Raw genomic sequence first — 26,430 nt, 5'->3', positions numbered from 1 at the left:
CACTGCATGGACCAGGAGGGATGGTGTCTCCTTCTTGGCTGTAGTGGGATTCTGTCTTCCCTGCTGTGATCACAGGTGATGTGTGAAAAAAAGAATAGGAAGAGGCCACTCCTAAAGGAAAAGCTGGAGTCCCAGAAAAGGCCTATTTCAACCTAAGAATATGCATATGTATGAAATGAGTCTGCTATGTGTGTCCAGCGGAGAAGTTAGTAAAGGGATTCTGCCCATGGGCCATCCGTTCGAGGCTCCAGCCACAGGAGCTGGGAGCTGGAGGATTACCCAGATGCCTTTTTACAGTCCATACTAATTGCTCCTTTCTTTAATTCCCTGCTGCAATTTGCATCAGTCCACTAGTGACCTCCAAGTTGTTCTTACATTGTTTCAAAGGAATTCAGCATGTCTCCTTAACTAGCAGGAAAACCACAAGTCGAATCTTAGCTCCTTCCTTAAGCCTCCCTTGATTACCCTAGTCTGGGATGATCTCTCTCATTATCCCTATCAGGCAATAATCACATTCTGGTTTATGGCAGATTTTCTTTTGTTGCCTTGAATTACTTTATATTTTTAGCATGAAGCTTTACTCTTTGTGTATTCACATCTTTCCTCCCCACAGATTTACCTGACATTTCTTTATATCCCCAGCTGCACACAGCATACAGTGTTAGACAGCAAAGTCTGGTGGCTCAGAACCCAGGTGCCAGAGTCAGATACCTGGGTATGAATTCCAGCTCTGCCACTTACTAGCTGCATGACTGTAGCAAATTACCCAGCCTCTGTGTGTCTTCTTTATCTGTAAAAATGAGGACAGAAGTGGCACCACTTCACTGGGCTGTAATGAGGCCTGAGACAAATGCCTGGCAAGTGTTGAGCACAGTGCCTGATAAGTGCTCAGTAAACATCAGCTATTAGTATATAAGTGCTTAGTAAATCCCTGCTAACAGAATGGCTCTAATGGGCAAGGACATTCAGTAAATAGAGAGCTGCTCTAGAGTGGTGTGAACCCCATGCTGTCCTGAAAAGGGGAAGCAGAGACTCTGTGTAACAGGTTCCGCAGGACAGGTCAAATATTATCACAGCACCTCGGGTTCTGGTGGAGGCGGGAGAAATGTGGGGAAGGAAGGGCACAACTGAGGTTTTTAAAATGGGCAAAGGACCTGACTAGACATTTCTCCAAAGATATACAAATGGCCAGTAAGCACATGAAAATACACTCAATATCATTAATCACAGGGAAACGCAAATCAAAAATCACAGTGACTTACAGCTTCATACGCCCTATGGTGACAATAACGACAAAAAAAAATTCAGATAAAGCAAATGTTGGTGAGGATACAGAGGAATCAGAACCCTCCTACACTGCTGGTGGGAATGTAAAATGGTGCAGCCGCTTTGGAAAGCAGTCGGGCACTTCCTCAAGCAGTTAAACACAGAGTCAGCATATGACCCAGAAACTTCACTCCTAGGTATATAACCAAAAAGAAATGAATACATGTCCACACAAGAACTTGTACTAAATGTTTCTAGCAGCATTATTTATAATATCAAAGAAAAGAAAAGCAGTTATTAGTATATTAATTCATTCAACAAATATTTATTGAGCACCTATTACGTCCCAGGAAAATAAGAAATTTCTTTTCTTGGAGTTAATTAAGAGTGTAATATCTAGGGCGTGTCCTTTCCTCTCTATATCTATCCATCAGGCTGTTATAGTTCAAGCCTCAGTGACTTCTGGCCTGAATTGTTGTGATTGCCTCTTAGCTAGGCTTCATGCCCACTCTGCTGTTTTCCTTAGCAGTCTGTACTGAGCAGAGTCAGTCAGGTGAGTTTTCTAAAATACCTGCATACTTCATCTCCTTTCTGAAAATCTTCAGTGGCTCCCCATTGCCGGGGTGGTCTGTCCCTCCTGGATCTCCATCCTCAAAGTCTCACATTTCCAAGTGTATTTAGGATACTCTGGATCTTTACCCAGCATATTTCTTCTTCCCCTTTAAAAACCAGTTCAAGTATCTGCTCCCCTGGCAGCCCTCTACATCCATCAGAGCCCACCCAGAAATACAGAAATGGCTTTCTCTATTCACATGGAGTGAATTTAGTGTAGGGGATTGGTTTCAAAGCAGGTGATGGAAAACACTGAGTCACCAACCAGGGGACAGTGAGATTAGCACCAGCAAGAAGCTGCTACCGCTCCTAGGCTGGAGGGGCAATCGGAGGAGGTGACCAGAGTCCAGGGGCCATGATCACCCTGCAGAAGCTGTACCCCAGTGGGCCTGTCCAGCGGGAAGTGGAGTCATGGCAGAGACCCAGATGCTGTGAAGGAACAGGAAAGATACCCCGACCCGCCTCTCTCCGCTGCCCTCCAGTCTGGCACCTTTGCCTCCCATTGGCTGGACCAGCCAGAAGCCAGCTGACACTGAGCCTGCAAGGGTTCCTGCTCCCACCCTCAACACAAAGAGGGCAGAGGAGGAGAGAGGGTTGGAAGGTTCCTCTTCCTGACTAGGCAGATTGTCACTGTCTCTTCTCCACTCTGACCCTATCTTTTTTATAACCCTGATCCCACTGGGCTGTGATTTCTGTTTACAAGTCTGTTTTCTTTAATAGATTGTGGAATCCCACAGGGTAAGACAATGGCCTTATTCATCTTGCTAGCCTGAGCTCCTGGCATAACTCACAGTACGTAATAGGCATTTTATCTTTGTTGGATACCTATTGAGGGGAAACTCCTGGAGTTACCTCCAGTTAGCCCTCCTTTTCCATCTCCTTGTTTGATTTACCTGCGTTGATTGTCTGAACTCTCAGCACTAAAGACTAAACAAGGAGGAGCTTGGGGTCCATTCAACTCTCTGGGTCTGCAATCCATAGCCTTATATTTAAATACTCCCAACAACAAATCCCAATAATGATTTATTCTCAGAGCACCATCGACATATCAACCTTCTATCTTCCCATAGCTACATGAAAATTATCCAAGGAAGTTCCCCCAAATCTCAAGATATCTTCCCTCTACCACCCAAGATGTTTCTAGGCCACCTCTCCTTGCTGTTAATCAGTATGTGCTCAGGGTAAACAAACTAATTTTAAAATCAGCTTAAGCAAAACATAATTAGGAAGATAAATTAGCTGCCCCCCAAAACTGCATAATGAATGCCCAAAGAGAAATTATTTTATTATCCACCATTTTTATTATCTGTGTAATGTTTTCTCTTCCATCATTGCAGATGATACTCAGCTGAAAGTGTAGGGAAATACCACAGAACTTAAGTTCTGACCTTGACTGTCTGTACAATGATTACCAAGGAGAAAAACGGGCTGTTTTTGTTTTTCTTATCTTGAATTTATAACACCAGCCTAGTTGTATAACAAGGAGAGTAGAGGAAAAGACCCCGTAATTATATTCAGACAATCAGGGTCCAACTCTTGATTCTAATTTATTGCTGGACAATATGGGCAACTTAAGCAACCTCTCAGAAATCAGTTTCTTCGAGTGTACAATGAGGATGAGGATAACACCTACTTCAATGGCGCTGAGAGCCAACACACGCTTACTATCTGGTTTCAAGCATTTCATATGAATCTTTAATCTTTACCACGACTTAATGAATTACCTACTATGATTTTCATTTTACACATAAGGAAACAAGCACAGAGAGATTAAGTAACTTGCTCAAAGGGTTGTAAAAATTGAGTGTGATTTTCACAGTGAAATCATTAACTGTCTGAAACTTAGTAGGTGCTCAATTAATTTTTCCCTTTACAGTCCCCCTCCCCTCTTGCCAAATTAAGTAATCGTTATAAAAAGTGGTTTTTTTAAATTAAAGTAAGTTGATTTACAATGTTGTGTCAATCACTGCTGTACAGCAAAGTGATTCACTTATACATATATGCACATTCTTTTTTATATTCTTTTCCATTATGGTTTATCACAGGATATTGAATATAGTTCCCTGTGCTATACAGTAGGCCCTTGTTGTTATCCATTCTATATATAATACTAATTATATATAGAATGCTAATCCCAAACTCTTACTAATCCCAAACTCCTACTCCATTCCTTCCCTACCTAGCCCCCCTGTCTTGGCAACCACAAATCTGTTCTCTATGTCTGTGAGTCTGTTTCTGTTTCGGAGATAAGTTCATTTGTGTCATATAGATTCCACACATAAGTGATATCATATGATATTTGTCTTTCTCTGTCTGACTTACTTCACTTAGTACAATAATCTCTAAGTCCATCCATGTTGCTGCAAATGGCATTATTTCAATCTTTTTTATGGATGAGTAGTATTCCATTGTATATATGTACCACATTTTCTTTATCTATTCATCTGTCGATAGACGTTATGCTGCTTCCATGTCTTGGCTATTGTGAATAGTGCTGCTATGAACATTGGGGTGCATGTATCTTTTTGAATTATAGTTTTGTCCGACATACACCCAAGAGTGGCATTGCTGGCTCATATGACAACTCTATTTTTAGTTTTTTGAGGAACCTCCATACTGTTTTCCATAGTGGCTGCACCAATATACATTCCAACCAACAGTGTAAGAGGGTTCCCAGAAAATGATTTTTTTAACGAAGCTCTTTGTTCCAGGGGCCTGGATCCTTCACTCCTAGCTGTGCACTCATTGTACTCTGTACCTCAGTTTCCCCCCTGTGTAGAATGAAACAGCAGACTATGTCAGCAGCCCCCAATCAGCAGCCTATGAGCTAGACCTGGCCTGCAGTTACACTTTGTTACACTGCATAATCTTTACACTTTAAAAAAGTAGTTGCCAATGTTTAAAAATCAGTAGATTTCCTTACTTGTCTCTCTTTCTCTCTCACACACACACCCACACCCCCAACACACATTTCAGGGTTTTCTTGGAAAATGAGCCCACCTGGCTGCATGGGTTCTCATTTCCACAGGTCAATATTCACCTCAAGTTGAGTGCGGCCACCTCCTTTTACAAGGGACAAATATTCCCCAATTTGCCACCATCCCCATTTCTCAGTTTCATGCAGACAGATGAGTCTACAACTTCTGGACTCAATGATCATTGACGTCTCTCCCTTCTACCACTAAGAGTCCATGATTCCCTGACACTTGAAAGCATGTCTCAGAGGAAGTATCCACTGTAGGGCACCACAGATTTTCACGAATGTTGTTGTCACATAGAGTGACCAATTCATCCCCGTTTAACTGGAACTTTCCCCTTTCAGGCTGAAAGTCCTGCATCTGAAGACATTCCTCGGTCCCAGGCCAGCCAGGTTGGTTACCCCATGTGTCATGTCCTAAGCTCACCCCTCCAGCAGCCTCTCCTGTCTGGAAGATGAGGATACCATACTACACCCTTGTGCTCCTGAGTCTCCTTGGGCAGCTCTGCGGTGTTAGTAGAGCTTGTCTAGCATCCCCCAGACAGAGTATTTGTTGGGGGAGCTGGGGTAGGCCAAATGAGAGGGCCTGGACCTGGTTACACGGCTGGGCTCAGTACGACCTTAGGTGGGTCACTCGGTCTCTGGGCCTCTCTGCTCTACCATTTGTTCATTCAACAAATATTCATTAAGTGCCCCCCATGTGCCAGGCACCATTCGAGGCACAGCAGTGAATAAGTGAGAAGGTCCTTGCCCTTAGAGAACCCACATCTAGACGAAACAGACAGTAAAACAAGTACACAATATCTGATAGAATTTCAGGTGGTGACAATGCCATAAAGAAACCATTGACCAAATGGGAGAGGCAAAGTTCACAGAGCCACAGGGGCCATCAGCAATTTTGACAGGTGCCAAGCAGTACCAGAAGTGAGTCCAGATTCCACCTGGCCTCCCGTTTTGAACAATATGAAATTCTTAAGTTTGGGACTTTTTGACTCAAGTGTTACAAGTAACAATTCAATTTTTCAATTATAAAATGTTTCTTTTTCAATGAAAACAGCTTTATGGCTACAATCCATATCAATATCAAATCTGGTTCTCATACAGATGGATCGGAAATTCATCAAGTCAAATGCACTCAAATAACAGTGTTAGGGTTGAGGAAAGAGAGAGGCCAACCTTATTAGCAAACTGACATTTTATTAAACAAAGTGCAGCTGGAGTCAGGGGCCCATGTGCTAAATAAAGCCAGAAGCAGAAAAACGAATGAATGAATGAATGAATGAATGAATAGACTGTCTAATACCTCCCTCCCTCCCCCCCCCAAAGAGCTGTATATTGCCTCAATGAAAGAAGTAACCACTTATAACCAATTAAATAAGGTAAACTAGTACAGTATGTCATTCATTCATTGCACAAATAGGTACTGAGTACCTACTATGTGCCAACACTATTGTAAATAATGAAAGAAGGTGATACTTGGGAAGTCCAACATATTTATCTATATTTAAAATAACTTATTTTTCTGATTATAAAATAATAAATTGCTTTTTATAATTTTGAAGCTTAAAAAAAGGAATAAAACCATCTTTCAAGGCAGGGTTTCTCAGCCTCGGCACATACGACATTTGGGGATGGGTAATTCTTTGTTGCAGGGGGCTGTCCTGTGCACTGTACGATGTGTAGCAGCAGCCCTGGTCTCTATCCACCAGAAGCCACCAGCATTCCCCCACCCCGAGTCGTTAATACCAAAAAATGCCTCCAGGCTTAGCAAATGCCCCTGGGGGAGCAAAATCACCGCAGATCCAGAACGGCTGCTTTAAGCAATCCACTTTGCTCCACAATAGGGGCCTCAGAAGTCAAAGCCTATGGAGAGACCCCCTTTTTCCTGCAGACAAATAAGCAGGAGGTTCCCTCCTGGAGGAGCCCTTGTAATCCCCTTCTCCCTGAGGTCAAGATACCAGCCCTCCAGAGAAAGGCAGTGCTGTCCCAGGTCTGGGTTGGGACGACAGGGTGGAGGTGGGGATGGGCAGTGATGGCTAAGGGGGTCCGCGAGCTTCTGGAGCTCACGCTGTGTGCGTCACGGCTGCTGATCCAAGCCATGCCCCACACCTGGACTCCTCCACATGAGCTTTGCTAACAACCCTGGAAGAAAAGCTTCCCCTGTGCAAGGCTTACACACCCACACGTAAGTCCAGCGGTCTGAGGCTGCTCTAAACCAGGAGGATTAAATTGTGCCTGTCCATCTTGAGCACTGTTAGGAGAGAGTCTCCAAAGCTGGGAGCAGGCACGCCTGCCTGTCTGCGCCCTGCTATACAGACTGCACAAAGGGTCCCTTGTGCACAGCCTAATCAAAGACAGAACCAAACAACCTGCCTGGCCATGCAGCCCCAGCTTCGGCTGGTTCTTCAGAACAAACACTAGTCACTAAGAAGCAAACCTCTTCAGTTGGTAGAAAATGTCACCGTGAGCCCAGGTCAGGCACAGTGTTTGTAGGTACCTTAACCTGGGTCTTGGCTGATTGGAAAAGAAGGGAAATTAGTCTTTTGTGTTAACCACCTAGGGACTCAGATTCACTGGTTCCCAATCATAGGAAGGAGAGTTGGAAGAAGAAGAGGGAGGGGGTGAAAGAATCTGAGTTCTGCTTTTATTCATTCATTTCCTACACACTTGTTGAGTTCCTGTTATATGCCCAACACTGTTCCTGGGGAGAACTTAGCTTTAGATGGAACCTTTCAGGGTTCACTAAATCAAAAGCTCCTGGAGCCTGATGAGGAGACAAGTTGATGGCCCACCTAAAGGGGTCGCAACTCCTCAGCTCTAGCTGCCTGTTGCTATCATGGCCTATAAGCCAGTTTTGCCAGAATTTCTGGATTTTCAAGAGAAACTGCAAAACTGGGTTTCTATGTGAAATCTTTTTATTTTTAAGCATAGTCTGAAATTTTAAAATAAAAACAAAACAAAAAATTCCTGCACGGACAAAAATGATCCAGTCTGCAAGCCTTCAAACCGTAACTTTGGCTTTAGAGATGGTGGGGAGTAGTGATTAAGAGTGAAGTACCTGGAAGGGGTAAGAAGGGTGTCTGGTTCTACCTCTTACTTGCTGTGTGACCTTGGGCAAGTTACCTAACTTCTCTGTGCCTTGCTTTCCTCATGTATTAAATGAGCATGATGAAGTACACTGTAGACTTAAATGAGAGAATGCGTGTACATGCCTGATCTATAACAGCTCAATAAACATGAGCTGTCATTTTTACAGGTCATCTGGTCCACTCTCCCAGAAATCCCTTTTACAACAGCCTTGGCAGTTGAACGTCTGATCACTGCTTGTGTCCCTTCTGAGACAGGAAGCTCAGGGCTTCTTAGGGAATGCCAGTTGTGTAACAACCCCCAAATCTCAGTGGCTTAATCCAACATATGTTCACTTATTGCTCACGTCCCAGTCCAGTGTGAACACATCGGGTGCTCTATCCCAGCCCATGCCCTACGGATCCATATACCTTCTATCTGGTAGCTCTGCCATCTCCCAGAACATTCCCAGAATCCTCTACTGAGTTCTCTGCTTTCAGCTAGCTAAGAGGAAAAAAAGAAAGAGAGAGAGAGAGAGAACATCAGGTGCATCACATCTGCACATTCCCATTTGCCAGAACCCTGGCACACAGCCTCAATCTAATTGTAAAGGAAGCTGGAACATGAAATGTTCTTCTGCATCCAGGAAGAGAAAATAGCATCAGTGAACATCTAAACAATCTCCGTCATGCTCTGCATTCGTATAAAGACAATTCTGCAGACTCAGAATGTCTGCCTGTTGGTCCCAGTCTTGCCCGTCAGTGCAACAGGCACAGGACAGCAGGAAGACACAAGCCAGGGCACAAGTAGGTGTGGATTTGAATCTCAGTTCAAATACTTGCTAGTTTTGGACCTTGAGCAAGTCCCTTCAACTCTTTGTATCTCAGTTTACTCATTTGAAAGATAAAGATTGTAATTACCTCCCTGGATTGTTGTAAGATGGAATAAGATAACACATGTGTTGGCACACTGCCTAATATCTGATACACAACCTAGAATTAATGCTCGTATCTCCCCTGGTCCTCTTCTACATGAATGCTTTCCAGGAATTTTAAAATGACTATAATTATTTCTGTAAGTTTTCTCTTCTCCCAGTTTCCTCAGCTATTTTCATTGTTTTTATGTCGTGTCATTACCAGCCCTTTCACTCTCTGGATGGTTGTGCCATAGACATACCTCAGTTTGTCAAGGGATCAAATATGCTGCCTGTCTTAATTAGGTTTCCCTGACAACAGACCCTGAGATAGGACTTGGGTGCAGATAATTTGGGGGGAGGAAGTTAGGAATCTTAGGAAACAGAAGTGGGGCAAATGGGGAAGGGAGAAAAGTCAACAAATGAGTGGGTTACAGCTGTGGGCAACTGGGGTTCAATCCCATAGGGGCTCTGAGGAATATGTAGAAGGCGCCTTAGAACTGTCCACATTCTATGTCCTGCAGGATGGGAAGGCTGGGGCATTTATTTATGAAATCCTGCTCTCATTGGTTTAGAGCTGCCCCCAACCCAGGGGTATTACTTGCCTTAAAGTATGGGTTGTGCCTATATATAGCTGAGCAGACTTTGCAGACTCCTAGACAGCACAGGCAAGAGACACTGTGATGTGAGCCTGGATGGACGCTGGCAAAGTACTTGGCCATGTTCACCACAGCTATGCTGAAATCTGGTGGCTGAAGGATGTGGCTCAGTACATCACAAGCTCTGCTATGATGCCTCTAGCAAAAATGTCTGGAAGAATCCACCCCACGGGTTCATAAAGGTTGTGCCTGAGTGTAGGGATTACAGTGATCATTATTTTATCTTTTTAATTTGTTTTGTTTGTTTCCCTAAGGAACACGTGGTGGCCAAGAATAAATACTATGAGCCAAGGCAGGGTCTGACCAGTGTAGAAAAGAAAATATAATAGCTCATTAAAAGTAGACTGAGGGTAAAGGAGAAGTAGAACTGCTTATATTCATACATGATATCACCTTGTGCACAGAAAATCCCAAGGAATCCACATACAAGATGACTGGAACTAATAATGAGTTTAGCAATATTGTAGGATACAAAATCAATATTTAAAAAATCAATTGTATTTCTATACTAGCAATGACAAATCTGAAAATAAAAAATGTTTTAATTCTACTCACAAAGCATAAACAGAATAAAATATTTAGGAATAAATTTAATAAAAGAAGTGTAAGACTTATACACTAAAAATTATAAAACATTACTAAGAGGAATTAATGAAGATTCAAATAAACAAAGAAACAATCTCTATTTATGGATAGGAAGGCTCAATATCTTCAAGATGGAAATTCTCCCCAAATTGATCTGTATATTCAACACAATCCCTATCAAAATCCCAGCACGCTTTTTTTTTGATAGAAATTGACACACTGATCCTAAAAATTATATGGAAATGCAAAATAATAATTTATTATTATAATCAAAATAATTTTGCAATAGAAGAACAAAGTTAGAAGACTTATATTACCTGATTTCAAAATTTACTATAAAGCCACGTGACTGAATACAGTGTGGTATTGGTGGAAGAAATACATATAGATCAATGAATGAAGTTTGAGAGTCCAGATATAAACACTTGTATTATGGTCAACTGATTTTTGATAAAGGTGCCAAAATAATTCAATGGGGGAATGAATTAGTCTTTTTTCAGCAAATGGTGACTATTGCATATCCCCTACATACAAAAACATAAACTTAGGCCCTTATCTCACATCATATATAAGAAATGAACTTGAGTGTATCACAGGCCTAAATATAAGAGCTAAAACCATAAAACTTCTGGGAAAAAAATAGGAGAAAATCTTGGTAACTTTGGGTTGAACAAAGAGTCCTTAGATATGACAACAAAACAATGGCACTTAAAAGAAAATATGATAAACTGGACTTCATCAAAATTAAACTTTTGTACTCTAAAAGATCACTAAGCAAAAATTTTAAAAAATAAGCTATAGACTAGGAGAAAATATACAGAATTATAGATCTTATAAAGGACTTGTATATAGAAGAAATAAAAAAACTCTTCCAACTCATTAATAAGACCACCCAATTTAAAAACGGGCAAAAAATTTAAATAGATATTTCACTAAAGATGGTACACAAATTTCTAAAAAGCATGTGGAAAGATGCCCAAATCATTAGTCATTAGGGAAATGCAAATTAAAACTACAATGAGATTCTACTATATACCTACTGGAACAGCTAGAATGTAAGAGAGACAACACCAAATGTTTGTGAGGATGTGGAAGAACTGGAATCTTCATACATTGTTGATAAGAATGTAAAATAGTTCAACGACAGTAGAAGACAGTTTGACGGTTTCTTTAAAAGCTAGACATACATTTACCATACAACCTAGTGATTCCACTCCTAGAAATCTACCCAAGAGAAATAAAAACATATGTCTAGATAAATGGATAAAGAAGATGTGGCACATATATACAATGGAATATTTCTCAGCCACAAAAAGAAACGAAATGGAGCTAATTGTAGTGAGGTGGATGGACCTAGAGTCTGTCATACAGAGTGAAGTAAGTCAGAAAGAGAAAAACAAATACCGTATGCTAACACATATATATGGAATCTAAAAAAAAACAAAAAAAAAAAAGGTTCTAATGAACGTAGGGCCAGGACAGGAATAAAGATGCAGACATAGAGAATGGACTTGAGGACACGGGGAGGGGGAAGGGGAAGCTGGGACGAAGTGAGAGAGTGGCATGGACATACATATACTATCAAGTGTAAAATAGATAGCTAGTGGGAAGAAGCTGCATAGCACAGGGAGATCAGCTCGGCGCTTTGTTACCACCTAGAGGGGTGGGATAAGGAGTGTGGGAGAGAGACGCAAGAGGGAAGAGATATGGGGATATATGTATACGTATAGCTGATTCACTTTGTTATACAGCAGAAACGAACACAACATTGTAAAGCAATTATACTCCAATAAAGATGTTAAATAAAAAACAAAAAAACAAAAAGAAACATATGTCTGCACGAAGACTTGTACATAAATGTTTACAGTAGCATTATTTATAACATTCAAAAACTGAAAACAACCCAAATATCTGTTATCTGATAAATGTATAAACACAATGTTATACAACCATATAAGAGAATACTCCACTCAACAGCCATGGTGAACTTTTGAAAGTGCAAATTAGACTTGGGATTTTAAGGTTAAATGTAAAAGAGAGTTGTTCCAACATTGTTAACAGTTTAGAAATATTTAAGACTGTATAAGTTTATATGATGTTATATTTTGGTACCTGTATAAGTCATTTTGGAGCTGACACATCTTGTTTCTGATCTGCTTACTCACCTCATTGGTGTGACGCAGCATCCGAGCTTGCAATTGCTCTCCTTCCCTGGATTCCCGTTCAGTTTGTCTGACTCCTGGGCCAGGTGTATGTGTTTAGCCCCATGACGAAGGACTCCAGCTTCTGTAGGACACCCTTGTCAACAAGTTCAAAGACAACAAGAACAAATATGAGTTTCAACCTGTCTTTGTGGAATTCTGGCTCACGTTCATGGGATACCAGCCTGCTCGTGATCTTCCTTTTCTGCTTACCTGCCTGTGGACTTCAAAAGTTTGACTGGGGTCAGATCTGCCTCCAAGCTCATACAGCTGTTGGAGTATTCAGTTTCTTGCAGGTTGTCAACTGAGGACTTTATTTTCTTGCTGACATCAGTTGGAGGCTGTCTTCAGCTCCTTGATGCATATGGTAGCTCATAACAAGGCAGTTTGCTCCTTCAAAGCCAGCAGAGGAGAGGAGGTCTCCTAGCAAGACGAATTGCAGTTTTATGTAATATAATCATGTGCACATAATCACACATATCCAATTGCCTTTGCCAAATTCTACCAATTAGAAGCATTTCACAGGTCCCGTTCACACTCGAGAGGAATCACACACAGGAGGTAGGGAATGTAAGGGCTACCCTAGAGTCTGTCCACCACAGTCTACCCTCTGGTCCCCAGTGATTTGTGTCCTTCCCACATGAAAAATACATTTACTCCCTCCCAATTTCCCCAAGAATCTCATACCTTTATAGCATCTGCTCAAAGTCCAGAATCTCATCATCTAAATCAGGTCCAGGTAGGAATGTGTCTGCTTAAGTATAGTTACTCTCAGTCTACAAAACTAGACAAGCTATCTGACGCCCAACCATCCAACACACAGTAGAGGAACAGGTATGTAAAATAGTTATACACATTCTATTTAAAATGGGACGGGATATATGAAAGGTGAAAAGGAGTTACCAATCCAAAGAAATTTTGAAATTCAGCCTAGCAAACTCTTACCAGAGTTCCTTAATTAGATTCTAGGGCCTGGGAATAATCCACAGTAACTCTTGGTTCTGCCCTCTGAGTCACGTTACCTTTTTCATGAAAGGTAGCACATTTGCAGTTGAGTACTTTTATCATCCTGCTTCCTGCCAGTAGTTTGGAGATCTAACAGCCTCCTTTCATTTTGTACTGTTTCTGTCCCTTTCCGTTTAAGTTGGCAGTGCTTTCGCCAAAATAAATTTCTTAAATACTTTGTGGGTCTCCTGTCAATTTCCCTTACATGTGAGTAACATCCACAGTTCTTTTGAGACAGGCACTCCTTTAGCTAGGGTAAAGATGTTGAGATGGTTAAGGGACAACTCAAGACAGGCCTTATTATTTGAGAAGTTGTATGAGGTACACCTTTCATCTCTAGAGAGGGTCCATCATGTGACTGAATACTATTCTGATCCTTAGATCTTCCTGAGGTTTTAACAAAACCTAGTACAATAACCACTTGGCATTTCCTAGGCCAGGGTTTAACTCTATGCCACATGCTTGAAAGTCATTTCTTACTTTTAACTTCTTTTGCCATTTGGGGAGACTGAGAATTTTCAAAATCATCAAGTCCCAGTTCCTTTTTGTTTAACAGTTCTTCCCCTCATTTTTTCCTTCTCCTCTCGCATTTTACTATATGTAGCAAGAAAAAACCAGGTGGCGCCTTCAACATTTTGCTTGGAAATCTTAGCTAGATAAACAAGTTCATCACTTACCTGTTCTGCTTTACATATAATTTCAGGAGACAATTTTGCTAAGCTTTCTGTTACTACCTAACAAGGAAATCTCTTCCTCCAGTTTCCACATTTCTTACTTCCTTTTGAGCCCTCACTGGCAGCAGCCTCCAAGTTTGAATTTTCACTAACAGTCTGTTCAAGGCAAATTAGGCTTTCTCTATCATGCTCCTCAAAATTCTTCTAGGCTCTAAGCAGTTTCAAAGTCAATCCCACTTGTTTCAGGTATTTGTTATAGCAACACTCCACTTTGAGGTACCAAAATGTAACCTTGTGTTTTTAAGTTTAATTGATTAGATCTGCTAGAATTTTAAGTACATGGGAAGATTTTGTATGTTTGTAAGAAGTTTCAAAACCCAGCACTTCCAACCTGAGCTACTCAGAGATGATTTTTTTTTTTTTTTTTTTTTGCTTTTGAGTTTGACAAAATTACTATATCACCAGGAAGGTAAAGAAATATGCATTTTTAAACATACTCTATCCTCAGGAGAGTATAAGAATACTCATAAGAGTAAGTATAGCGATAGACGAGAAATAAACTTAAGTATATATAAGTACTTTATAACAGTTTAAGTTTAAACATAATAGTAAGTGTTGTAATCATTGTGATGATTCATATGTATGTTTCTGCTTTTAAAGGCATTTGTAGCATTTAAAAGATTCCGATATAGGATACTCATTATTTTAGAAGAAATTCAATTAGCTTATAAATTAATATTTAAATGTCTGGAAAATGTTACATTTGTTAAATTCGTAAGTTTTAATTTTTTTTCGTTGTGTAAGGAAAGTTCAGATTTTCAGAGGAATATTGTTTAATCTATTTATACAATTAGTAAATCCAGCGTTAAAGTACCAACAGCAGTGATTGTGCCTCTGGACGTACAGAGACCCCTCGGACATTAAAGAATTTAATCAGATGTAAGCGTTCCTGAAAGATTCATGGCGGAGACACAGAAGGCAGAATTAGGGAGGCAAGAGCCAGGTTTCAGTATCGGTTGCTATTTAAAGAGCCGGGATGGCGGCTCTGGAATGCTGCTGTCCTGACGCCCTCTAGTGGTTCAGACTGCGAAGCCCACCTTTCCTGAGCACCAGGAGAAAAATGCTTATTGCTAAGTCAGCTCGCTCTCCAAGAAGTTTCTCTTGATTAGCGAGACTTAGGAAAAAAAGAAAAAAAAAAAGATCCAGAAATTCTTCTGTCAACGTTCTTGTGAGATACTCAACCAGTCTTTACACAAACACTTCCTGCATCACTAGGCGCCTCAATCCTCTTTGAATATCTTTAATTATTATAAAACGCTTCCTTCTTCTCAGCAGACACTCCATCCCTGCGACCTGTACCACTGGCTCTGCGTTTCCCTCTGGAGCTGCACGGCACAATTCCAATCTCTCTTGCACTTGACAGCATCTCAAATATTTGAAAATGACTTCTTGTCCTCCCCGGCCCGAGCTTATCTCCTCCAGACCAACACACGTGGTTCCCTCTACTGTTCCTCATTTGACCCAGCCTCCAGTTTCTGGCCCAGTTGCTCTCTTCTGGAGGCATTTCAACAGCCCCTGAAAACACACCGATGGCAAAAATGGCCTCCACCCTGAGAGGTGGCCCATCTGCCCACAGTGCGGAGGGGCTCTCGCCGCCCTCCCAGTGCACGCTCTAACTCCGAGGGCCGTCTGGAGCAGCCTTGGCCAACCGTGTCAAATAATGGATGGATGGAAGGCTACGATCTCCCTCGTCTGGACTTTCCCACTAGCCTTGCTTTACTCTCTTTGTAGCCTTGAAGCATTTTCTGTATTTGGACAGAACTTATCAGTTTCCTAAATAATACTGTATGCAAACCACCTGGACAGGTGACCAGGTCTGGGTGCAGTTGGCCTGCCACTGAGCAGAGAGCTCTTGAGAAATCTCAAGAATGACTTCTTCCCTTGTGAGAATGAAGCTTAGTAACTTGAGACTGGATTCTAACCTTCATGTTGGGGACATCTGACCAGACTACATCCCTTCCACTGTAGCTGAAGCTCATTTTCTCTCATATCTCCCTCTATGGAAACAGAGAAGAAAGACTTGGTGTCAATAATGTAACATCCCTCTATAGTTTGAAGACTGATATTCAGTCTACTCACACCTCTCTTCTCTGAACTAATGTAGACTTTTCCCTGAAGGGCTATTTTTCAAAAGCTTTCATCATTTACTTTGTCTCCCCTGGCTCCTTTCCAACTTCTCTATAACATCCTACCCTTATGGGGCCAAGGACTGAACAGTATGTTTTAATGACTGATATTGGCTATAGATTAAGAATTATATCTGTGAAAATATTTCCATTATAACATAGTTCATTGTACAAAGATTTATATACCTAAGGAGTTCCTGGCTGGCATATAACAAGTTATGTTTCAGTTATTTGAAAGTTGGGCACATTTTCCCACAGAAACAGTGGTTCCCAGCCAAGCCAATTTAGGTCACAGAGCAATAATGATATCAGGTTGAATTTAGGGAATAAGAATTCTCTGATCTTAAGCTTAAGAGATGCAGAAAGATGAAATGAGAATTTCTGTCTCAATTTCTCAGCGGAGGCTGCTCTTCGGGAACATTTTGAAATGGGTGACTCTTAACTTTGGATATCTTCCCACATTCTTTTCTGGCCCTCTCCCACCTCTTCGGGTCCTTATCCCAGTCTCCTAGTTCCCAGTATTCTAGTGTTGTCAGAAGTCTCCTAGGGTGCTGCCTCACTCACATCTCCCTACATTCTGCAGTTCTCCATGCTTCAGTACACCTGAGCTCCCCTTGCCCATGACCCAGCAACCATCCCCCCAGTAAAGCCAAGTTCAGGTGGGGTTAGAATGACAGGTATCTCATCAAATCAACTGCCATTAATGAATTCTCAATGATGCCTCTGTTTTTAAATGGGTATCTTAGATAGTCAAAAGATTCTTATCTGTGCAATTTCAGGCAGTGTCAGAAAATTTAAAAATACAGGTTATATGAGGGAAGATTTTGGTGAATATGGAAGCCTTATAGTAGATATGTTCATTCTGCCTAATGGGAGTGTATCCCAAATGGTACCTCCTTTCCACAGATTCCTTCCCTCTTCTATTTCTGAATCACAGATATATGCTCCATATTGTTTTTCAAATTGTTTTTAAAGATTTTTCGAATTGGTTTTGAGAAATTGCTGCTCTCTTAAGAAACTGAGTGAAAGCAACCATGCCAAAAACAAAAAGCACATACTGTAGGATTCCATTTATATAAAATTCTAGAAAAAGCAAACTAATCTATAGTGACAGAAAGCAAATCAGTGGTTGCCCAAGTCCAAGGCAGGAAGGAGAAATGAATTACAAAGGGGCCTGAGGAAACTGTTGGAGGTTATGGAAACGTTCACTGTCTTCATGTGGTAAAGGTTTCATGGGTGCATACATCTGTCAAAATTTATCACACTTTATTACACTTTAAATATGTGTAGTTTATTGTACATAATTTATACCTCAATAAAGTTGTAAAAAAAGAAAAATGAAAAAAGACTAACATACACACACATACATTTTTTCTTCTCAGAATTGACACTTATTAATAGTTTATCATATTTGCCTCAGTAGTGCTTATATAAATTAAATAAAACAGATAATAGTTAAGTCCCCAGCCACTGTTCTATTTCTTCACCCCAAACCCCAGAAGCAACTATCATGAATTTAGTGTATATCCCAACCATCTGTGGTAATTTTACACGCATATATATGTATTCTTAAATAATACATATTATTTACATGTTTTAAAACTCATGTAAATGACAACATGTACATTTTATTCCACAAAATTTCTTCTTTATTACATTGTCATGAGTTGACATTACATAAAGATTATTTTACACATGGATATATTATGCTACATATAGGTACAACCCATTCCTTCTAATGGCTGTTATAACAATTCATATCATAATATAATAGAACATTATGATAATGCACATCACAATATACTAGGATATTATGATAAAAATCATATCACAGGATAATACAAATATATTTTATTATCCATTCCCCCTTTGATAGGCATTTCCGTTGTTTTCAATTTTCATAATTACAAGCAATATTACAATAAGCTGCAAAGTTTTCAAAACAAACCTTATGGTATTGGCAGTAGGAGTTACTGGGTAGTGGCCACCAATTAAGTGGACAGGTGGATTTGTTGAGTCAGATGCTGGTAAGGAGGAGTGTCCTGCTTCAAGGATCTGTGGTCTGTACAGAAATAGCCAAAGTCGGATATGACCCTGTCTCCAAATTGCAGCTGAACAAAGTGGCTCTGTGATGCATCCTGCAGAGTTGGAGATGATTCAGAGGACTTTAGTGGCCCACAGAGTTTAAATCTGAGTTGGACACAGAGGGGATCCAAAGCAGAGGACCTTCCATGACACAGGTTCAGCAAATGCCTTTAGCAACAAGCCATGAGCAATTCAACTCTATCCACTGCTGTTTAAATTCTTGAGGGTTTTAATGTTAAATGAGCATCAGAAAATGTATAGTCACTCTTCTAGATTACTGTGCGATGTATATGTAGTAAACCTGCCTTGTTTGTAGTACTATTCAGATCCTTCTTTATGTTTAATTTTTACTTTCTTGATTTGGTAAAGTCTCAACGTACCATGTTAAAGTCTCCACGATGATTGTGTTTCTAACACATTTTGCTTTGTATATTTTGATGCACTGCGATTCAGCATATACAGATTCCCAAATGTTATGTCTTTCTTGTGAATTTTACCTTTCATTATTATAAAATTATATCTCAAAAGTGTGAAGAGAACCTCCAGCATTTCAGTGGGCTGAGTTGATGCAGAAGGGTTCCCCTTCGGCTACTGCTACTGAGAAACACTGGACAGTCGTGTATATATGTGCCATTGACAGAAAGAACGGGAACTCTCCCTATTCTAGAAACAAAGAGGGAACCTAGAGGCTGAGCAGTAAGTAGGGGCTAATGCTTCTGTAGCCTGTGCAGGGTTTGGACCAGCTAGGGATTTTAACACCCTTGCAGGCAAATAAGATGTTGTCTCTGGTGTGAGCAAGGAAGCAATGGGCGGGCATTGAGCAATCTGCAAAATCTGAGTTCCTGAGTGCTAGGCTACTGGCAAAAACAGGATCAGATAAGTTCCTGTGTTCTCAGGCTATAGGTGAAAAAAAAATTCACCCACAAAAACTTGAAACTATACCTGTGTCATACATTGACATGAGTTCTGCATTTTCACTGTGAGACAGAAATACCAGGCGGAGAAGGAACATAAAAGCAAGTTGAGAACTGGTGATGTCTCTAGGAGTCTAGCAGAAGCAAACTTGCAGCCACAGTGAAGGGACAATCTAACAACCCCAGGCACACAGTGCTTCCCCAAGGGAAAAAACCCTGCTGAAAATAAGCTCATAATAAAAATTACAAATCATAGGAGGAAGTCACCCAGGGCCAGATCATGAAATTAACAGGAGAAATAATGCCCCACGAAGTAGAGAAAACAGATCAACCTATAGATGGCTATAAAATAAGTATGTTTTAGATGACTTACAAGATGAAAGGAGGAATAGAGAGTACAAAGGAAAACAGGAAATCATGGACAAAGAAAAGGTAGATTTGGAAAAGGACCAAATAGTTCTTCTATAAATGAAACCTATATCCATTGAAAGTCAAAACTAAATAGATATATTTAATACTTGCATAGAAAATAAGGAAACTGGAACTAAGGTCATGACTCAGAATGTAGCACAGAGATAAAAAGGGGGGGGGGGAAAGAGTTTAAGAATCACCAAGGACAGAATCATAAATAACAGAAAATATACCCATTAGGAGTTATGGAAGAGGGAAATAGGAAATGGGGAGGAAGCAACAACTGAAGTGATAATGACTGAGAATTTTTACCAAATTGACAAAAGACAGTGTACAGGGAAGTACACTGCATCAGATTATATTGCTATGTAACAAACCAACCCCAAACCTGGTGGATTAAAAACACCACTGTTTATTTAAATCATAGTTCTGTGGATGAACAAGTTGGGCTTGGCTCTGCTGAGAGGTTACCCACGCATCTGTGGTCAGCAGGAAGTGGCCTCACTCTCTTTAGCCGAATGAGAAATAAAGGGGAAGAGAACTGGCTGAGCCCCTGAGGGCTCCCTGCAAAGAGCGCTCTCTGTTTCCCTTGGCAACTATCGTGCTGCAGACAAGTCAGCCTCACACTGCCCAAAGGCCTGTGTGTTCTGATTTAATGTTTTGCAGCTGGGCTTTCAAATGGGCTGTTGTGTAGCATGTTCTGCCCTTTTACACAGATTGTGACAGACATCGACGTACTGGGAACAACTTGGTTTCAGGAGGGAAGTTGGAGTCATTTTCATTAATGACTTGACATTTCTTTGCCTCTATTGCAAGCTTGGGGTAACTAATTGTTAGTTTTACCTATGACCACTTCACCCTCTGAATTCAGTTCAAAGTATCTAAATAAAAAACAAATCACTTGGGTCAGTGTTAAAATTTGCTCTGCTAGGACTGCGCTACTAAGACTTTTGGGGGGGGGGGCTGGATTATGGTTAATGTTTAAAAGAATCAACAAGAATTATATTTACACAGTCCTGTAGATTGATGATTGGGCATAGTAGGAAAGGCGCCTGGATTGTGGGAAATAAAAGCAGGTAGAAAAGTTGAAAATAATTGATTAATTTATAACTGATTAATTCAAAGGAAAAAACAAGAAGGTTTTCCTATTTGGGGTTTCCTAAACCATGAATCCCTATTCCTCTCAGCCAAGAAGTAGAAGCTAGAAAGAATTTGTTTTTCCTAAATAAATTCCACAATAGAGCCTTTGATAAACAAACTCATAGGAAATAAGGAAATCTTGTTAATCATCACAATAGACTAGAATGACAGCACTCCGTTTACCTGTTCTGGAAACACCCTGTTCTGGAAAGGGCTCTCAGGCAGATAATCCTCACCCATTTGTTCTACTCAAAATATACATGCTATTGCGCAAAGAAAAAAAAAAAAACTGAGAACAAGAGGGAAAAGTGTCACTTGTCCTAGGAAACTCCTAACTTAATCCATTTAGGGCCTGAAAGCAGGGACAGAGGGTGAAAGGTTAGGGAGGGGGGAGGATAAGAAATCATTGTGGTGCTTCAGGCTGAGAGGGGCTGAGGAGACGGCATCCTTAGGCTCCAACTTTCCAAGGATGGTACCTATTTCAGATATTCAGACTCCATGTCCTCATAAGTGCCCTTGGACTTGTCACAACAGATGTTTAGATATATGGTTTTGAGACTTTGGTCACTATCAACATGGGCAGCCTAAGGTGCCAGGGAAGTGGAGGGAGTTTCTCCTGCTCCCTGGGTGGCCATCCTTATTTGTAATGATTCTCGGGTGGGCAACACATCTGTGCCTTTGCTCTGGTTGGTCTGTGGATTTGGTGTCCCCCCTTGGCCATCTCAGACTCTGAAGCCTCCCCTTTGCTTTAACAATGACCAATCTCTAGTCATACCACCCCACATCCACCACTCTCATTTACTCCTGCAGGGGAAAATAATGCCCAAATTGAACAAGATATACAAAATGTGAGGGCAAAGTAGATAGACTCATAGCTAGAGCAAGAGTGTGACTTTCTGAGGTTTTGGTGAAGTGGTCTTTTCTATAGAGGGCACTCGCTGACTCTGGAATTTGACCGCTGGTGTTCCTTACTTCGTGGTAAGACAATGAGGACCAGGAAGCAGTCTTCTCTAAGGTAGTGGCATCCAGACAGGTCTGACACGGCCACTAGAAGAGCTTGGACAGAAATTCAAATAAGCTGCTTCCATCTTGACTCTGCCTTGGCCAGCCCATGAGCACTAGAGCTTCTCATATCTGTTCCTTCTCCCACATCTGACAGAGTCCACCCTCAACCCCGTTACAGTTCCCATCCCTTTTTTTTTTTTTTTTCATTTATTTATTTATTTATTTATTTATTTTTGGCTGTGTTGGGTCTTCGTTTCTGTGCGAGGGCTTTCTCTAGTTGTGGCAAGCGGGGGCCACTCTTCATCGCGGTGCGCGGGCCTCTCACTGTCGCGGCCTCTCTTGTTGCGGAGCACAGGCTCCAGACGCGCAGGCTCAGTAGTTGTGGCGCACGGGCCTAGTTGCTCCGCGGCATGTGGGATCTTCCCAGACCAGGGCTCGAACCCGTGTCCCCTGCATTAGCAGGCAGATTCTCAACCACTGCGCCACCAGGGAAGCCCCCATCCCATTTTTGAACAAACCATTTGGAAAAGTGCTCTTTCCCATCTCGATCATGCTTCCTGTTCTTGGCATTCGATCCAGCTGCATCTATGTACACCTGCAGTGTTGGTGCCCCAGGTTCTCCTAGGACAGGCTCTCCTGGCATAACCTACACAAGCTAGTTAGGAGTTAGGCATTTACTATTTTAACATGAAAAAAGCCTGGGGAAGAACTTCAGTTTTAAGGCCGTACAGAAAAGAGATTTGTTTCTCCTTTCGCCTCTCAGCAACAAGTAAGATGAGAAACAGAAACACACATGCAGCACTGATGAAACCAGTAGGCCCTTCTCTTCTCAAATCACAATACATGAAGACAGAAAGTGACTGGAAGATTCTGGCCTGAGCAGAGTAGAGAAAGGTGGAACTTAAGAACCTGCAGAGCATGAACTCACCAAGAAGCAAACTGATTTGGCAGTGCACGCCCCCCTGAAAAGCTGAGGCTTTGAGGCACTAATTGGAGGGAGGCAACTGATGAAAATAGGGAGATTTGTTCAAAATCCATTTAGTGAGCATTTGGTCCTCACCCACAAGCCAAACAAAGTGATTAAAAAAAAAAAAAAAAAACTTCCCTACATATATTTTTTTGGGAAAAAAATTGAACCAGAAAGCTTTTAGGATGGTGGAAATTAGATTCCAGAGTAAAAATACTGAATGATACAAATGTCCTCCTCATCTCAGTCTCAAAAATGCCAGCAGCTAGACTTAGATCCTTTAATAATGAGACTGGAAAATTCTTCTTTCCAGACATTAATGGTCCTAGAGAGACGTCCAACAGACACTGACATCTGAGTTTCCGCCACTGAAATAGCCAGCTTAATGCCATATACGCTGCACTGGAGCCAAGGGGTGACAAGCCCCTCCCAAGCTCACAGACTGTCCACTAAGCTGGTTAGTGCCTAATTCTTAAATAAGTAAGAGGAAGTAGAGCAATGCCAAGAATAAATGAATACTTCAAAGACAAAAAAGCTAGAAATAACACCCTTAGATAAGAAGAGAAGGTGCATTCAGGAAATAAAAACAAGATGCTAAAGAAAACAAATAACTAGAAAATAAGAATGAACTCTTGGAAATTAAGAATAAGAAACCTGGGGTTTCCCTGGTGGCGTGGTGGTTGAGAGTCTGCCTGCCAATGCAGGGGACACGGGTTCGAGCCCTGGTCTGGGAAGATCCCACATGCCGCGGAGCAACTGGGCCCGTGGGCCACAACTACTGAGCCTGCGCGTCTGGAGCCTGTGCTCCGCAACAAGAGAGGCCGCGACAGTGAGAGGCCCACGCACCGCGATGAAGAGTGGCCCCCGCTTGCCGCAACTAGAGAAAGCCCTCACACAGAAACAAAGACCCAACACAGCCAAAAATAAATTTAATTAATTAATTAATTTTAAAAAAAAGAATAAGAAACCTGAAATTTTGAAAATTGATAGAAAAGTTTGATGATAAAGTTGAGGAAGTCTCCCAGAAAACAGAACAAAAAGAAAAAAGATATGGACAATAGAAGAGAAAAGATAGGAAAATTAGAAGCTTGATCCTGAAGGTCCAATATCCAACTTAATAGGAGTTCCAGAAAGAGAAATTTGGAGAGAAGATTTGAAAAGAAGAAATAAAATTTCCTCTAACTGAAAGTCTCAAGTCGCTCAATGGACAGGGTCCCCCAAGTGTCCAACACAGTGAATAAAAACTACACCAAGTCATAGTACGTCAATTGCTATTGCCAAAAACACTATGGGACAGGTCCTTTGAGCAGCTATCGAGAGGAGATTAGATGTACAAGAGATTTACTGGGGTAAATGTCTGTGAAGGATAAAGGGATAAAGAACAAGAGTAGATGGGAAGAACCTTCAGATCACAACGCAGGTCTGATACATGTGAAAGGAGAGGGGAAAGACAGACTTGAGTAGGAAAAGCTTCAGACCTCAGAACAGTTCTGAGAAGGTGTCAGCCAGGCCAAAGAGGAGTCTCTGAGCCACAAACTGTTCATGAGAGGAACAGGTAGGCATAGCCTAGCTCTAGTACCCTCACCTTATTCAGTTATTAGCTGGAAGCTGTCTAAGGGAAGTATGGCCTCTTTGTTCCCATGGTATTGGATCCAGAGGTGTGGCAGCTGGGCTATCAGTCAACTATGATATACATGGTAGATTATCTTTAAGGGACATCTAAGCAGTACACCTCTATGACTACTACAGTCCATTTCTTGCCCTATACAGATCAAGTTCTCCATGGTTTCTATAGGCCTCTCTTCTGGAGGAGAAACTTAGAAGAGAGAAGTTATGGGAAGAACTACAGCCCCTGATGCTGCCATTTGTCTTGAGGTCACAAATCGTACTCATTCTCTCTCACCTGCACTATCAGATTTAAATTCCTCTCCCCATCAGCTATCAATTCTGCAGCTTTTGGTGGCTTACTTGGTGGGGTGACCCAAACTTTCATTCTACAGGCATCTTAGTAATCACATTCTTTTCAAGCAGAATTTGTTGCCCATATATGTTCAGAGATTGAGCAAGGGTGGAGAAGAGATGCCCATGTGGATCACTTGGGATACAGACACATTTCCTCCTCGTCCGCATTGTGTAAAAGCAGCTCCACCTCCTCCTGCTGATCGAAGTCAGTTATCTCTGCCTAGACGATGACTCCCTTTTTCACCTGCTGGTCATTGGTTATAAGGCATCCAAAATGCCCTGGTGGCAGCCATAGCATATAGTTCAATGGGACTCTTGCTGTGTCTCCTGTCAACAGTGCACTACATTTGGGTAGCAAGACCTCTAATCCCTCAGAGTCCAGAACTGCAGAGACGAGAAACACAAATTTCCCCAGTGGGTCGTTGGGATTGATGACACAGGGTACCACTCCTGCTTCCACCACTTGGTTCCCAGACCCACACAGTCTTCCTATTGAGGATGCATACCACATGGAGGACCTGATTTAATGTATACAGTGCTTCCTGAAGGATAGCACCCTATCCTTTCAAGGTATAATTATCTCCAAGCTGGAGATACAGCTGTGCCTTGGTAACCATTCCAGTGCTTTATGAAGCTTGCTCCTTCTAGATGATGCGATATGTGACATGGCCAGTGGATCCCATGGTCATGAGCTTACTCTCACACCTCCTCTGGTATGAAGTGGATCCAGTGGTTGACATTATGTTGTATGTGATTTCATGACTAAGATCTAGCATTCCATAAGTCCTCAGATAGTGGTGCTTGCTGAAGCTCTGTGAGCAACAACGGCAAACCAATAGCCAGAACAGGTATCTAACCCGATGAGGATGAACTGCTGAGCCTTCCAGGACAGAGGGGGCCAAATGTAGTTGACTTGCTACAAAGTAGACAGTTGGAGATGAAAAAGTTATTTTCCAACTCAACAATTCCTGGGCTCCCTCTATTCCATCTACATTTTCCTTGAAAACTGGCTGGTTCACTTATGAACTCATCTCTTTCTTGTAGTCCTATTATTGGCAAATAAATACAACTAGCTCACACTTTCATCATTTTCTCTGGAGATCTCTCAGCATAAGTCCAAATATTTTTAGGTGAATATTCCAATTTTCAAGTTACCAATGATTTTATAAAACATTTCATCTCTACATAACACAGGTCTACATTTTCTTTCCAGCCTATTAGGCTTCTTTTGCCCACCATCCAGTCCCCAAACCAACGCCACTTATTTTTTGTTCTTCTTGTGTCTATATCCTACTACTGATACCAATTCCTAATACCAATTAGATATCAATTTCTGACACCAAAAGCTACTGCCACAAAATGCTATATGACAAACATCCAAAAACTCAGTGGCTTAGAATAACAGCAATTTATTATCATTGATCTGTGAGTCAGCTGAGGGTTGGCAGATCTCCGCTAGGCTCAGCTGGGCAGCTCTGCTGATTTAGGTTGAACTTGGCCAGGACTGATTGGCTTTGTTCCAGGTATTACTCATTCTTCTCCTAGAACTAGTGGGCTAGTCATCAGCACGTTCTGCTGCTTCCAATGACAAAGCATGGGAGAGCAAGCTCAACCACTTAAGTGCTTTTCAAGCTTCTGCTTGCAACATGTCTGCTAATATCCCATTAGCCAAAGTAAGCCACATGGCCAAGCCTAGAATCAAACAGGAGGGAAGCACACTCCACTCACCTAAGTAGGAGGAGAAGGGAGAACAGTGAATATTTTTGAGCAATAATCTAATCTACTACATATGCTATTGTGGA

General features: G+C 41.4%; 1 protein-coding gene across 3 annotated transcripts in view; it reads right to left on the bottom strand.

The window, feature by feature from the left end:
- PDE8B (phosphodiesterase 8B) overlaps positions 1 to 26,430 on the bottom strand; it is a 383,095-nt gene that overhangs the window by 319,891 nt on the left and 36,774 nt on the right. For all 3 annotated transcript variants that reach the window (XM_059916606.1, XM_059916610.1, XM_059916608.1), the window contains 2 exons: positions 12,493 to 12,702; positions 12,244 to 12,376 (listed from right to left, as the gene is read on the bottom strand). In XM_059916606.1, coding sequence (XP_059772589.1) covers positions 12,244 to 12,264 — 21 coding nt within the window. In that variant the 5' untranslated portion in view covers positions 12,265 to 12,376; positions 12,493 to 12,702. The remainder of the gene's footprint in view (positions 1 to 12,243; positions 12,377 to 12,492; positions 12,703 to 26,430) is intronic.

This window comes from Balaenoptera ricei, chromosome 3, assembly GCF_028023285.1.
Source record: "Balaenoptera ricei isolate mBalRic1 chromosome 3, mBalRic1.hap2, whole genome shotgun sequence".
In the NCBI taxonomy this organism is placed as follows: domain Eukaryota; kingdom Metazoa; phylum Chordata; class Mammalia; order Artiodactyla; family Balaenopteridae; genus Balaenoptera; species Balaenoptera ricei.
The sequence above is the reverse complement of the archived record's forward strand: the minus strand, read 5'-3'. Positions and strand labels throughout refer to the sequence as shown.